A 16,178-nucleotide genomic window follows, 5' to 3' on the forward strand; every position below is an offset into this window, starting at 1 on the left:
CACCTTTCATGCACAGATCTTCCAACCTTGTGTCAGTGGCCAGGGTGCATGCCTGAGTGCCCCTCAAGGTTCAGATGCTATGGACAGGATCCCATGGCTCACAGCAGCATTCCCCAAAGCACACTGGAACACTAAGCCTAAGAAATGCCCTACGGGGATAATTTTTTAAAATTCAAAAAAAAAAACAAAACAGGAGGAGGGTGGTGATACAGGGACTCTCTGATCAAATAACTTTGAGAAACAAACCTCTTGGGAGGTCACAGTGTGCATTAGGTTACTAAAGGTTCAGAGAGTCCCATGGTAAAGATATCCATTTAATTTTGTTTACCTTGGACTTTACCAGACTTACTTGGCTGTGGAACCTTTTTCTCATAGACCAGTCTTAACGCCTTGGGAAACAGAACCTCGCAGAATCGCAGCATTCTGAGGGGCACCATCATCTTGCCCAATATTTATTCCACTGCACCTGTCCTAAGAGACCGTGTGTCTTCTTTCAAAGCAAGGACCTTTTGCAAATCATCATGACACACAGCAAAGTGCTTTACGAACTGTAGGCCAATAAATATGTGTTCAATGAATCCATTAAACCCAACCATCTCGTTTCTAAGAGGAGAAAATAGAGCCAACTATGTCCACATAACTTCCTCTAGATCGTCCAAAGTGTGTAAAAGAATGTCTTACGCGAAGGTGCTTTAAAAGAAGGTCTTGCACAAAGAAGGTGCTCAGTGATTCTTGAAGAATGTAACAGAACAGAATGGAACAGAAGCTGCTCAGCTGTGCCCTAAGCCAGAGTTCTCCTGACACAATGGATTCCTACTTCTTTCCCTCCTCCTTTGCCCAAGTCGGGTATCTACCAGAAGAAAAAGGAAGATGACAAATCAGAAAAGGAAAGCCAAGGGAAAACCAAAGGCCCTTTAGGGTGGGAGGTGGGGAAATGATGTTTGCAGACTGATGGGGATAAACAAGACCTGTCTGTATCTAATTTAGACTTAATAAGATAGTTTGCTGAATGTTAATTAAATACTCAGTGGTTGCTACCAACTGGGGTGATTAACTTCATTTTGAATCAAATAAGCAATAAATGCTTAACTGAAGTTCTATTAAATTTTACCCAGCAAGTAAAGACTATGAGGCTCTTAATTGACTTTAAACAAGATAGTTATGGCAAGTTAGTTGAATTTTTATTACCTGAAGATAACTGCCTTATTAAATCTAAATTGACTATTTTATTTGATAGAGAAATGTCATCTGTTGTTTCCATTTACCAAAAACATGTCCAAAAAGGTTTACATCTGGTCCAAACTACATGGATTGGGGTTGTTTTGTTTTCTAGTCCTGCTTTAATAATTAAGTTAATTCAGGGCACCTGAGTGGCTCAATCAGCTAAGCATCTGACTTCAGCTCAGGTCATGATCTCTCACGGTTTGTGGGTTTGAGCCCTGCATCAGACTCTGTGCTGACAGCTCAGAGCCCGGAGCTTGCTTCGGAGTCTGTGTCCCCCTATCTCTCTCTCTCCAGCTCTCTGCCCCTCCCCCACTCACACTTTGTCTCTCAAAAATGAACACATGTTAAAAAAAAATTTTTTTTATTATTAAGTTTATTCATTTAAGAATGAACGTTAATGTGGGACGCCTAGGTGGCTCCGGTGGTTGAGCATTGGGCTCTTGATTTCAGCTCAGGTCATGAGCTCATGGTTCGTGAGATCCAGCCCCACTTGGGCTCTGCGCTGACAGTGCAGAGCCTGCTTGGCATCCTCTCTCCACCTCTCTCTCTCTCTCTGCCCCTCTCAAAATAAACAAACAGACTCAAAAAAAAGAAAAAGCCAAGAATTTAGAAGAATTAACATAAACGTAAGAGGCAGAGAAGTCTAGGACCGAGTTTCCGTATATAAATTGAAGAGTCAAGTGATTATATTTGCTAAACCAAAAATCAGATCTCTGCATTCTCAGCGTAGAGTTTGGAGACGTTGCTTAGTTGTCACAATTCTGAAATTTCCAGGTTGTTTCCACGGCTTAAAGGGCTACTGATATAAAGCATAAGAAATCATAGCTAAAATAAATGGTTGGGTCCACTACTGAATGCACCAATGGCGCTGGGCAATTAACCTCACTCTCCTGAGGCCTCGGCAACCATTCATGTTAAACGAAGAGGTTGGGTTGGAGACTACTGACTTCACTCATTTACTCATTTTTTGGTAGTATGTGTAGTCCCTGAACGGAGCCTGGCATGGGGTAGGTGCTAAATAAGCACGGAAGGAAGGAAGGAAGGAAGGAAGGAAGGAAGGGAAGGGAGGGAGGGAGGGAGGGAGGGAGGGAGGGAGGAAGGAAAGAAGGAAGGAAGGAAGAATGGAAGGAAGGAAGGGAGAAATACATAAACAAAGAGTAGGCAACTCAAAACATTAAACATTGGGGTGGGGTGCCTGGCTGGCTCAGGCAGTGAACATGCAACTCTTGACTTCAGGATTGTGAGTTCAAGCCCCACGTTGAGCATGGAGCTTATGTAATTAAAAAAAAAAAATTTTTAAACATTTTTAGCCCTTCATACCAAGCTTCTCCAACCCACTTAAATATTGCTATTTGACAATGCACACAAGGGGAAAACACATACTCTAAACTACCACGTGAGAAATCTCTTCAGTAATTAAAGGAATGCAAACTAACACAATAATGAAACACCATTTCTTACATATTAATTTAGCAAAGACAAATACATGTTATAAAATTAAATCCAAGTGAAGATCTAGAAAAACAAGCAGACTCACACACTGCTAATGACTCTGCTGGAGGCTGAATGGCAACTGGTATGAAAAGTATTAGAGATATTCAGTATTTTGTGCCAGTAATTCTCCTTCGAAAGAACCTAAACTTGTTCAGCCAGCCCATAAACATTTGCTTAGGGTCTACCTGCTATGGGTCATGCTCTACAGGGAAATGCAGGGAAAAGATCACGGTTGTCTTATCATCTGGTGGGTTGTCAGGGAGAAAGAGGACAGAGAGAACATTCTCCAGCAGCACATGGCAGGCGTTGGTGCTTTAATCCACTGACCACAGAATTCCTTTCACAGCCACATTACGTGGAAGGCACTATTATTCCCTTTCAAAGAAGAGGCTAACGAACCAATACAAGGTCACAATCGCTAACGAATGGCAGCACCGTGATTTGAACCTGTCTCCAACCGTCCTTGCCTTTTCTACTGCATCCAGAAGGAGATAAGAAATATATTCACATAAACACATAATGCAAGGGACAGAATAGCAACCACTGTAAGGGATAAGTGCAAGTGCCACAGAAAATAGTTGTCTTTATTAAATAATACGGTAGAAAGAAGTAAAAGCAGGGTGCCTGGGTGGCTCAGGCGGTTAAGCATCCAACTTCTGCTCAGGTCATAACCTCTCAGTTTGTGGGTTCAAACCCCACATCCGGCTCTGTGCTGACAGCTCAGAGCCTGGAGCCTGCTTCGGATTCCATGTCTCCCTCCCTCTCTGCCCCTCTGCCACTCACACTGTCTCTCTCTCTCTCTCAAAAATAAACTTTAAAAAAAAAAATTAAAGAAGGAAGTAAGAGGTATTTGCCCACTAATGTTTACACTGCATTTGTTAACATATTGAATTGCATTTAACTTTTTTTTCAAATTGAAAACTATCCTACTGTCCACATAGGTAATGTTTAAAGCAGGATTTATTGATTTCAACAAAGTTTTATTATGTAAAAGATATATATAAATTCCAGGCCAAAAAAAAAAGTAAGACTTCCGTAATAATATTAAGTGGAAATTTTGTACACATAGAAAAAAGTAGACACGCGCTTTGGGAGCGGGGTTAAGATGAGGGTTATGGTCTCATAAGAAATAAGAGAGTGGTTTTGAGGTACAAAAAGTTTTGGTGGGAGGTTTTTTGGGGTGTGTGTGTGTGTGTGTGTGTGTGTTTAATGTAGTTGAGTAAATACATTCTAAAAGAGTTTTTTTTGTCTTTTGATAACAGATTAATGGTTTATGTGAGATGAATTTGGTTTTTTCACTAGTAAACATATTCTTACAACTCAAGTTCTCATTTATTTGTTTATACAATTAATTTGTTCACATGGTCATTTGACAAACACTTATTAAATTCTTGCCACACATCAGGATCCACAATGGATACGAATATAAACAAAGCTACAGCTTGTCCCAGGGATCGGCACAGGCTGGGAACAGGAGGAATCCAAAATTGTGCTAACAGAAAACTCAAGTCGAAGTCCTGGCTCACCATCCGACTAGCGTGGGCCCTAGGAAGGTCATGTAATCTCTCACCTCACGTTCCTGATCAGTAAAACCTGGACAGTAATAACTACTCACAGCACTGTTGAGGGGGTTTATCTGTAATTCATAGGAAAACACATGATTAACTGCAAAGCACTACAAAAATGACAACTAGTAGAAAGGCACAACCATATTCCATTTTGATCAGGATCATGCAGGCCAGTCTAGGCCACAAAGAGCTCACTTGAGTGTGTATTAACTTATTGGCACCAAAATGGTCACTCCCTCAACACTCTGTGTGAAAAATAGCCCACCACTCTTAGTGTTTGATCATCCATTTTTAACTTCTTCTGCCATTTATCCAGTTTAGGTAAGAGGATCCTGAGAAGCCAAATGGACAGAGGACCTCCAGGTAAGATTGTTATAAATATCTTTTCGAAGGAAGGAAGGAAGGAAGGAAGGAAGGAAGGAAGGGAAAAAGTCAGATTAGGCAGGCCTCAAAGACATTTCTATATCAAGTCTTCCATCGATACCTGCGTTTTTGCTAACATTCCAATCAGCCCCTGCTTGAACATCTCCAGTGATTAGAGATTTAATAACCCTAGGAAGAACCAATTCCATTCAGAATCAAGAGATTTCATGGAATTCTTAAAAGATAAAAAGGGATAGAGATCTTCCCCTTGACAAAGAGCTATCTCAACAGCCATGCACTCTGTCACCCTTCTACAGACACTGGGCATTGGATGGGATGACCTGGAGGTTATGCTGCAACCAGGGCTGGGGACTTTGCATGTATCATCTGCTCAGGGTCTGAGTTTCCTTTTATTTAAACAAGAAGATGGGGTGACCTCTATTTTACCTGTGAAACATCCACCACGTCCATGGCATCAGCCCTAATTCAGCTTCCCTTTGTCTTCTGCCTGGGCTATTGCAGCCCATGTTGCCATCTCGAGTACCCTCCCTCCCCATCCAGCATACCACTTTTTTCCTGAAGCACAGTTCACCCTACGTGATGCTCCTTCCATAGTGCAGACTCAACTCCTCAGCAATCAAGCCCTTTCTCAATCTTAGCCCCACCCTAGCTTTTCACCCTCATTTCCATGGCCTCTGTACTATGCAGTCTATCCCCCATGACTCCACTTCTCCAAGGTGTGGTACACTTTCTCACGTCTCTGTCTCTGCCATGTTATTTCCACTGCTTAACTGTGTTTCCCCTGCTTAACTTACCCTGCTTAACTTTCCCCTGCTTAACTTACCCTGTGTTCCTCCTGCCTACCAAATTCCCACTCATCCTTCAAAGCCTATTTAAATGATGGTCTCTTCATCTGTGAAGTTTCCCCCAGGTCCCTCGAGTTAGTCACCACCCAATTAGAGCCACCAGGTATTCTTGTACACAGTTTGCATCCCCAAAACCCAGATGAGAATGTCACTCATTCATTCACAGGTACATCTGGCACGATGAGTGAGCAAGGACACCAGTGCATCAGATCGACGGGCAAATAAATGTATCTTTAGGGTCCTGTTCCACTATCATCAGTGGAACCCTAATAGTCTCCAAGCGAAGCTGCTGCTCGTCTGTGGCCAAGAAGTTTCCAGACTGGAAATGACCAGACATCTGAAAAGCTGACCTGCCTTTCACCTCATTCTAAGAAAAGGTGCCACTCACCCTCCAGGTCACTGCAGTTTGACTTTCCCACGAGTCAGGGCACACACACCCTGCCCTGTTGGTGGCAACTCCCTGCTGCAGCTCTTGCAAATGACTTGTTGGCTCCAGGCACCAACTAAGTTTTGATTTGCTTCCCAGGAACTTCACAAGAACCATCTTCTGTGGAAATTCATTCGGAAGAATACGCACGGGTTACTCTAGTGACTTCTTGGCACAGAATTTAGTACCGCACTGGGGCTTCCACGGTTATAGTCAGAGATCATTATCAAGATGGGCCAATGAATGGAAAATAAATGATTCAAAAACCCAGCTAGAGGATACATGGGGACAAAGGATCCATCTTGTTGCTTCAGATTTACTAGCCAGAGCCATTTTAGCTGCCCTGTTGCATCTTGGACAAAGCTTTCACGTCCTTCAACGTCTAACCTAAGACCCAGCCCTTCCACCAAAGTCCCACACATGCCAGTGCGCACACACATCAGTCCTCTACGGTAATTGATCTTGTGGCGGCCCCTTCCTACCCTCTGACAAGCATTAACGTGTTTGTATCAACCCTGATAAACCCTGTGTGCCTGCAATCGTGACGTCACCTTCAGGCATCCCCAAACTTCACCTTACAGAAGTAGTTCATGGAACCAACATTGCTCGAGCACGTAGCGTCTCCTCTAGCAAAAACGGTGGGTGTTTGCTAAGGCAACACGATAGACCTAGTCTCATGCTCACTCCTTGCCTTAGCTCCCTCCACACTCATCTACAGGTGCAGCAACCAGACAATCTATCCTCCCAATCAGAACACCTTTGGGAGTGAAAAGGGGTCACTGTCAGTTCTATGCTAGGACCCAGACAGAAGCCAGGACAGCCCAAGGAGGACAGTCCCTCTGCCTGTCAGCTAAATACTGTTGCTACAGCTACATTTCTCCACCAGAAAACTGAGGCTAGAGTTAAGGATGGGGATCCCTTCATATCCACAAAGTGGTCTTCTAAAGATGCCAAAACATTCACCATATGTCCACAGCCATCTTCTCCTAAGGGGGTCACCTCCACCTCCCCGAGTCTTTCAACGGGGCAGCTGATCTGCTGGAGAATGGCCTGAGCGACTGAGGAATGCTCACAGTGGCGATGGCAGGAAAAGGGCCCATGCTGGGCGGTGGAACAAGGCCAACACACAATTCTTGAAGGTCAGTGAAATAACCCCACCCTGTCCTGATCCTCTTGCTGACCTGCCCCATGAAAGGTTTCCACACAAGCTCCAGAGGGAGGAGTGGCCCCACCCCTCCATACCAGTTTTCCATTGTAACCACAGGGGGCTTTGATGTGAGGCTGTGACCCAAGCAATTAATGCAATAGAAGCAAACCCCGCTTGGCTGAAAGGCACAAATCCCGTGAAGAGTGGGATGGTTGCAATGGAAGAAGGGACACCGCACAGCCATTCACTGGTCAAAAGCCATTCTGACAGCACGGAAGTGTCATGGATGTCCGTGGCACATGGTTCACTCTGCAGGGCGCGCTGTTCTCAACAGCGATGCCCTCGTCACTAAGAAGTCAAAAAATGAGGGACCTGCCAACTCACGCCTGTGACCACCCCAGGGAGCAGTCTCCGTTAAGCAGTTCACCTACGATTGGAACTTGGCACTGTCTGGGTCTAAATCCCATGATCTCCACCGCCAGTAGGGTAAAGTACCACCACCGTCTGCTACACACCATGCTGGGCACCAGAAATTGCCACATGGGCACGCTACATGGCCACACTGCAATACAGTAAGCACTGGGAAGGGAGCTCCTCCGGTTCTCACAAATGCACTGTGATGTAAGATCTCTGTTTGAAGGTAACTGAGGCTCAGAGGTGTTCCAGAACTTACTTAAGATCACAGGGCTAGGGGCGCCTGGGTGGCTCAGTGGGTTGAGCACCCAACTCTTGGTTTGGACTCAGGGCACAATCTCCTCGTTCATGATCTGGAGTCCCGCATCAAGCTCTGCACTCACGGCACGGAGCCTGCTTGGGATTCCTTCTCCCTCTCTCTCTGTCCCTGCCCCACTATCCCCCTCTGTGTCTTAAATAAATAAATAAATAAATAAATAAATAAATAAATAAATAAATAAATAAAACTGTAAAAAAAAAAAAAAGATCACAGGGCTAGTGGGTGGCTCAAACAGAGGTGTATGCTTTCCATACACCAAAATCCTTTGGTGATGGTACTGTGAAAATGATAGCATGGCAAAGCCCAGACCCTCAGAGTTTGGGGTTTCCAACCTGATTGTCAGTTGACTTCCAAAGTCAGACACAGGCAGCGAATGCTAATTAATTACTACACGGTGAAGTAATACTGATAGTTTCCTGCCTATGCATAAGGCCTGCTAAGGATGTTCCTGTCAATTTCTCACACTTCCCAACAGTTAAGGAGCAGGACAGGAGCTTGGGAGGTGGGATTCTTATTCTGCCATGTAAAGCCGAGCACCCCATGGGAAGGCTCTCCACGCCTGAATTCTTGCCCACACTCTGCAAGACAAGACTAATCCTGCTGACCCATCCCTTAGATTGCAATCGGGAGCTTAAGTAATAAAAATGATAGTAAAATGCATCCTCCACATAAAAAGTGCTAGGAAGACCCCGGGTTCTCTGCGATGGGTAGGAGGATCTACCCTGTAATGGATCTCATACCAGCAGCGTGAAAACCTTTATGCAAGCAAAAATACGTAAAAATGAAAGGGGATGGGTGGGGTTGGGGCTGAGGGTTGTCACAAGCAAGGAAACTTGAAGTTACCATGGAGTCAGAACCTTGGTTCTTGCAAAAAAGGGAAGGGCATACATGGCAGTAAAAGAAATCAATCCCCAACACACACACTCTCAAACAGCCATCGTGATCAGTTTGTTTCACAGTGTAAAGCATAAGGTTCAAGCCCAGTAACAGTGATCTCCAAGCTGTACCCCCTCTGGAATTTTCTAAAGCAGAGTTGTGGGGGGTGGGGGGGGGGGTGGACAGTGGGGAGCAGAGAAGGCATGTGTCAGGCCAGGCTCAGCAGAAAAAGAATCAAAACCACCTTTGAAAGAGGTCTGGCCTGGGAGTATGGGCCGATGTCCGACTCAGGCTCACCTGACAAGGATGTGACCGAGCCCTGTGTTCCTTTCCCAGGGCCTCGGTTTCCTCACCTGGGCAACGAGGGATCGGGTTGCTCTGGCCTCCGAGGCCCAGCCCACACTTCTAAGGCAGGAACTGGTTGCCAGCTCGCAGCTTCTACTGCCTCCAAGCCTGGCTCACATGAAAGTTTTTTTTCCAGCCAAGGCTGATAAGCTGGCAAATAATTAGGACAAGAGGAGGCACTAAGCTACCTGTTATGATTCTGACAGCAAACAGCTCCTGGAATCCGTTCTTCCCCTTCTTCTCTGCTGGGCTGGTACAGGCCTGCTATCACCCACCCTGGAACACATCAGCAGCCTCCTAAAGGGGCTCCCTGCCTCTGGGCCACTCTGCCACTAGAGCTCTCTGAAATACAGATCCACCAACAGCCTTCTTTGCTCAAGACGTAACAAAAGCCCTCCCGCTCCCCACAACTGCCGTCATCCTTGTTCCTCCTGCCAGCCCTTTCCCGTCTAACCCTCCCGGGCCAGCCCCATCATTCATGGCGATCTCCAAACACACCTTTCCATTTACCAAACACTTTTAAAGCCTCAGGACTGCACATCGAGGTCTCTCTGTATAGAAAACTCTTCCATCCCTGTCCACCATAGGAACTCCTACTCACTCTTCAAAACCCAACCCGATGTCTTCTTCTCTGAGCATGTGCCTATTCTTCCAGGTGGTGGGTCACTCCCTTCCTAGTGCTCCCATCAGCCCTTTGTTCATCCTTCTAGTAGGGCCTCACCATGCTCTATTTTAGTCTCTCTCCTATACTGGAATAAAGATCCATAGGGACACAGCCTCGGTTGTCTTTGTCAGCCAGTATCCAGCATTTCCGCGGGGCATATGTTAATCACTCACCTGAGCTGCACTGAATACAAAAGATTGGGGTGTATGTGATCACACATATAGGTGGGGGAGAAGGGGACAAAGAGTCAGGGAATGGCATCATGGCACAAGGCGGGGTTTGGCCTTGAACTTAAAGGGCCATGGGTTTACAACAGGCAGAGACAACGGTCAGGCAAAGGCACAGACTGAGAAAACAGAAGAATGTTCCAGAACAATGCAACCACCTGGCTGTGGGAGGGAAAGCAAGAGAACAGCTACAATTGCACTCACCCTCAGGATGGCGCATTGAGAGACTCCCCTCTCCATTCCCAGACCGTGGTCTTCACCCTGGCAGTGGGACTGTGGCAGCCGTAGCATAGCTGGTTCTCAATCCAATCCTGGGACTCCACGGACCCAAGCTTCTGGGTCCGTAAAAGTCCCTCTCCCCCATCACTGCTCTCGTGTGGTTGCAGCGAACCAAGTCAATCCCTTTCTTCATCTAACCAGTATTTCCAAAGCATCTGCCATGTGCCAGGCACTCTTCTGGGCCTGGGAATATGGCCATCAACAAAGCAGGCATCCTTGCAATCCTCGTGAAGCTTCTTTTACAGTGGAGGGGAAACAAAGACTAGCAAGCATATAAAGCCAGGTGGTGACCAGTGCCTATATCGTGTCAGTAAATGTCGTTCATTCATTTAACAAACAGGACTGAACATCTTCAAAGCACCGGAGACCAGACGGATTTGGAGATAAGACGGCCAAAGTCTTTTTTTTTTTTAATTTTTTAATGTTCATTTATTTTTGAGAGAGAGACAGAGTGTGAGCAGGGGAGGGGCAGAAAGAGAGGGAGACACAGAATCTGAAGCAGGCTCCAGGCTCTGAGCTGTCGGCACAGAGCCCGATGCGGGGCTTCAACTTACAAACTGTGAGATCATGACCTGAGCTGAAGTCGGACACCCAACCGCCTGAGCCACCCAGGCAGCCCAGCCAAGGTCTTGCTGACTTTGTTGAGTGCCATTTCTAGGTTCTGTCTTTTCTACCTGAAGATACCTTTATCTGTGAGTCATCGAAATGCAAACGACAAACCCGAGGCAGGTGGGCCACAGGAAGAACTGAAGCTGATCTCTCAGAGTCCTGAGCCAGAAAGCCATCTTTCAGGAAGGGGTCTGCATGACCCAAGGAAGGGCAGGATCCAACAGGAGCTATTCCACTCAACTCCCGGGGACACCCAGCCTTGTTGAAGGAGCCACAGATCCAGGGCACTAACAGGAATCAAAACCCTCCCTCCCTTCCCAACCTTGCCATCTCCCCAACCGCCTCTCTCCAGGAATACAGCAAATCCTTATCGCGACAGAGGGCTGAGGAGGGAACAATGATGGGGGATGGTTTGCTGGAGAGGCTCTACTGTCTCCGGCCAGGTGGGTTTGGGGAGAAAAGACACCCAAAGGGTAGTGGGAACGGTAGTATCTTACGAGAGAAGGGGCCCGGCAGCACCAATGTGGCATTGAGAAGCCTGGTCACCCACATAGCCCTTCAACTGTGATCCCACCGGGCCCCGTGAATGTGCACTGAATTCAATGCCAAGGAAAAACACTGGAAAACACCACTGATTTTCATTCTGTGGACACCTGAGAGAAGCGTGAAGAAGCTACAGCTCAGGCGAAGGTTAGACACTTAGCCATGGACTAGCAGTTGCGTGACCTTACTTGGCCAAAAACTCATTTTCTCATCTGCACAATGAGACGGATAATCATAAAGCTTCCCTTCACCAACCAGTAGGAGAATTACGTAAGCAGATGAGAAGCACTCAGAAAACCGTCAAAATTATCATTATATTATTATTACTATTATTGTTAAGAATGCTAAGCAGACCCATGTTTTCTAGCCTCAATCCTGCGCTTTCCCTGCTGACAAGCACGAATCCCATTAACTCTCCTGCCACCCACCCTATTCCCAGAGAGTGAGGAGAGGCGAACACCACATCAGTGTTCTTTCTCATTTCTGTGACCCGCACGGGAATGCACCAGCCCATTCCCACCACGCATCCAGGGAGAGTGGACCGGACTCCCACAACACACGTCCGTTCCCTCCTTCCTCGCCTCACCTCTGCTGCACACACACCTTCGAGCCCACGGATTTCCACCCAGAGAGCTGCTTCCCACCTGCAGCACAGCCTCACCCTTCCTTCTTCGCCTGGGTTTCTTCCAGCAAGGCGCAGCCTTCCAACGCCACATTCCAGGAAAAGTCCCCACCAGTGCACGCCCACCCACCCACCGAGGCGCACCCTGAGCTAAGACTCCCTATTACTGACCAGGGTCAAAGTCTCAGGTTCACTCTCAGTTACTCAATGTGTCACCGTGCTTCCTGCATTACCTCCCAGATACCTAATCCCAGTGACAAGGAGGGTTCCGGAACCCCTGCCCAGGCTCGTTCTCAAGTCAATTTCCAGAGAAGCAAGTAATGCCCCTTTAGCCTGCAAGATAAATTTAAATCTACGTAGCAAATTAAATTCGAAATCACATCTCCATTTCCCACAGCCCCCCTTCACGCTGGTCATTCAAAACACAGCCTGAGGCATAAACTTTCCCTAGGACTGCAAAAGGCCTCACAGCCCTGTCTCTGCCCAGAGCTTCTTCCCCAGGGCACAACTCCTGCTTAGCCCTAAAGATTCTCCTCAGACACTACTCCTTCTGTGGTTGCTTCCCTGAAGTCAACCCTCCTCAGTGCAGAGTAGCCAGAACATACCCCCTGTAACAGCAACCCCCCCTCCACACACACACACACACACACACACACACACACACACACACACGTGCTCCTCAACGGCAGGCACTGTGTGGCCTCATCTTTGTACTCCCAGCGCCAACCCGTTCCTGGTTCACTGTGGAGGCTGGCTCCAGAAATTCTGTGCTTCACGCACTGTGCTTCTCCTTTCTGTGTAAAAATAGCTGTGTGCTCCATCCCTTGCTTTTACCCTGTCACCAGGCATCTTCCGTCTTGGCCAAAGACCCATCATCATGGCAGCATCCTGAGCCACAGTTCCAAAATCACATCCAGTCTGACTCTCCCCCCTTCCCAATTAATCGGCACCAGGGTCACAGCGAAGTAAAGTCACATATTAACACACCAGGAGTCAAAGTTCAGGGCTGTAATTTTGAGCATGTCTCTAATTAGCCATGTGACCTTGGGCAAAGGTTCACATGCAGACGAAAGATGTCGCCAGGCCCAATTCTCCAAAGATTTTTTTGATATCCAAATGGAATGTCTAATGGGAAACTGTTTAATAAAGTGCAGAGCCCTGTACATTCATAAAGGGTGTAATGAGCAAATTGTATCAAATCTAAACCATCAACTGTAAGATGTACCATTGTCAACTTAGAATGAAAAACTGCTCAGCTATGACACATCTGTGATTAAAAGAGAACCCGATTTCAGTGACATTAAAATGTAAAGTGTGTTTTAGAGTTGATGAAATAAAATTTATTTGTCTCAGTAAAACATGGAAACCTGCTACAAATTTCTCGTATTTGCCAATGGCCCGTAATAGGCACTCACAGTAAATGAACGAACACCCACTGAGAACACTCTTAGACCAAATTATTGCCTCCCTGGCTGGAACTGGGGGGCAAGACGCTGCCCCACGCCCGTTCCTTCCCTTCTCAATCATGTCCCAGCCTGATCAAAACCCTCAAAAGAGGACTTCAAGTCAGATCCCAACTCGCTTCATAATGAAGTCTCCTCTCCACCAACCACTACCTGGAACTGTCTGCCATCCTAGAACTGTGACTTCTCCACAAGAATAGGTCACCCTAAAAAGGGTCCTCCTCATTCCCAGCATAGTAACCAGCCCAGCAACTCAGCTCCCTAGGCCTATTCCCCAAGCCAACTCTAGGCCCACCTACTGCCTGGGAGAATGCCTGACCCAAAGGGCCCAGGCCCTCAACCACTCAGACAGCTAACCCCAACTACTTATCTCTCATCTAGAGTCTACATTCCAGACTATAAAAGTCCCCGTGTTGTGGCTGGGGGACTGCCTCCCAAAGATTCAATGCAAGATCAGGCTCTTCCCTGTAATTGACTCCTGGTGCTGGCAGGCACCTGGAAGAAGGAAGGCTGGTTGGTTGCGGAGTGGAGAAAACCCCGTTTGGGGTTCTGGCCCCCCAGCATCCACCATTATTCAATGTAGGCTCCAGAACTAGCACCCGCCTCCTCTGGGCCTCTGTGTTGGTTTTCCTGCCTGTAAGAGAGTGGGAGGGTGAGGAATGGGGGTGGGGGTGAGGGCATTCAGCTACTTTCCCCCTTCCACTTAAAGTCTTCCCTAAAATGCAATTTGCTGGGAATGGTAAGCCGTTAATTAAGTCACTAACACCTTAGTGAGAAGGAGTTTCTTCGGGAGGCAAACAATTTAGAGAAGGGTACTGGAAACAAAGTTAAGTGAGTCTGGTACTAGGAAAGTAGCTCAGAGAGGACCCTAAATTTTTGCATTTTGTGTTGGAGGCAGGAAGGCAGCGGATCCCTGGGAAGGGAAGAGAAGGGAAGTCAGAGAGACCTTTCAGTTCCTGGAGCACAAGTCCCAGAGGCGTTGCTCTGTAGACGACTCAAGCACAATTCCAGTGCTTATCTCTTCTCATGTCCCACCCCCCCCCCCCCCCCGGCTCCATGCACCCCGCGCCCCCAACAGAGCCACATTTACAGCTTCATCTCCTCTCTCCACAATTTATTTAGTCTTCTTGGGTCTTCATCCCTCCCCACCCCACCCCCATCCCGTGCAAATGGCCTTCCTGTCTCTGGCTGGCTTCAGAAAACACCCTATGCTTCAAAGCCTTGACCGAGCGCGGCCCCTCCAAAGAGAGAAATCAAACTTTATTCAAGCCTTTCTCCAGGCACTCCGCACTTTATCCTGGGTCTGGTTGGGCACCTCGGGTGAATGAGCGCTCCCTGAGGGCAGGGCCTCGGCCCCATCAGCCTCTCCGACCCCACACACCCAGCCAACACAGCGCTTGGCACACAGTGAGTGCTAGAGAAATGCTTGCAGAAAAGGAACCAGGAGTAGGGAACCATCTATGTCGATTATGGCTCGGCCTCTAGTGAGTGACTCCAGGGAGGCCCTCCTTGTCTCCGGGCCTCAAATGCGCCGACTGTAAAATGGGGGGACTAGAATGACTGGGTTCCTAGGCCCTTTCCACCGTGACAACTGAGATTCCGCGAAAGCTCCAAGCGGCTGGGTGTGGCCCCGCCCCCTAGACGCCCAGAAAAGCCCGGGCAGGGGGCGCTCAGGGAAGGGCTCCAACCCCGCCCAGTCCCAGGTCGACGCTTCCCGAAAACTCGGGGTCCCCCTCCCCCATGCGTGCACCCCGTGATTGCGCCGCGGCGGGCACTTCCGCACCGCGGGCCCTGCGGCCCGGGCTGGGCGCGCGCTCCGCGCCCTGCGCCCCGCGCGCCTGCCTCCCGGGAGGCGCTCGCGCCCGGGGAGGGCCGGGGGTTCCCGAGGCGCCCGCGAGCAGAGGGTGGGGGGAAGGAAGGAGGATTTGCAACAATACCTCGGGGAGGAGGCGGCCGGGGCAGCGGCGGCGGCAGCGGCGGCAGCGGCTGGAGGCGGAGGCAAAGGCGAAGGAGGAGGTGCCCGGGCACTCCCCCTCCCATTGTCCCCGGCCCCGGACAGGCCCGGCCCCGCGCCCCGCACCGCGCACCGCGCACCGCGCACCGCGCCCAGCGCCCGGGCGGTGCAGCCAGCCCTTACCTTGCAGCGCCCGGCTCTCCCCTCCTTGCTAATGCTACTTATCCCGGGAAAGCTCGCGCGGGGGCCGGGAGCGGACCCACAGACAAAAAGTGAAACTTCGGCAGGGCTGGAGCTGCTGCTGGTTGGTGCCTTTCCCCCTCCTTCCTCCCCACCGTCCCCACCCCCTCCCCTCGGGCTCCCGTGCGGTGCCCTGAGAGCTGGAGGCTGACGTCAGGGGCCTGAATTCCTGACTTTGCCTGCACGCATTTGTCCATGTAAGGTATGGGAAAGCGTGTGCCCGCGGGCCGCCGCGCAGCGCTCGCCAGGCGGGGGAGGGGGCGCCCGCTGGGGCCGCGGCTAGGCCAGAAGGTGGGCGCACGGAGGGCATGTTACTTCCTGGGAGGAAGAGGAGGAGACGCGGGGATGCGGGGAGCTTGCAAAGGAGGAAGGAAAAGAGGGAGGTGTGGAGGCTTTGCCTACACTGGAGGAAGAGGAAGCAGACGTAGAAGGAGGAAGCGGCTGAGTGGAGGGGCTGCTGAAGACACGGGGGGACCCGTGTCTACAATGGAAGCGCCAACACAAGGCGCTGAGCCTGAGCAGAAGCGACCCTGC

General features: G+C 48.9%; 1 protein-coding gene across 9 annotated transcripts in view; it reads right to left on the reverse strand.

The window, feature by feature from the left end:
- The window catches only part of LPP (LIM domain containing preferred translocation partner in lipoma), a 669,728-nt gene extending 654,003 nt beyond the window's left edge, over nt 1–15,725 (reverse strand). For 2 of the 9 annotated variants that reach the window (XM_027061202.2, XM_053221073.1), the window contains exon 1: nt 15,588–15,723. Coding sequence is in view for 1 of the 9 variants with exons in the window: in XM_053221081.1 (XP_053077056.1) it covers nt 12,822–12,866 (45 nt within the window). In the remaining 8 variants the exon portion in view is untranslated. Of the gene's footprint in view, nt 1–11,951; nt 12,099–12,821; nt 14,495–15,387; nt 15,530–15,587 lie in introns of those variants that run through there. The other 7 variants (XM_053221071.1, XM_053221074.1, XM_053221077.1 and 4 more) reach the window with 6 other exon arrangements.
- Nucleotides 15,726–16,178: the final 453 nt, after the last annotated feature.

Source organism: Acinonyx jubatus, chromosome C2 (genome assembly GCF_027475565.1).
Source record: "Acinonyx jubatus isolate Ajub_Pintada_27869175 chromosome C2, VMU_Ajub_asm_v1.0, whole genome shotgun sequence".
NCBI lineage: Eukaryota > Metazoa > Chordata > Mammalia > Carnivora > Felidae > Acinonyx > Acinonyx jubatus.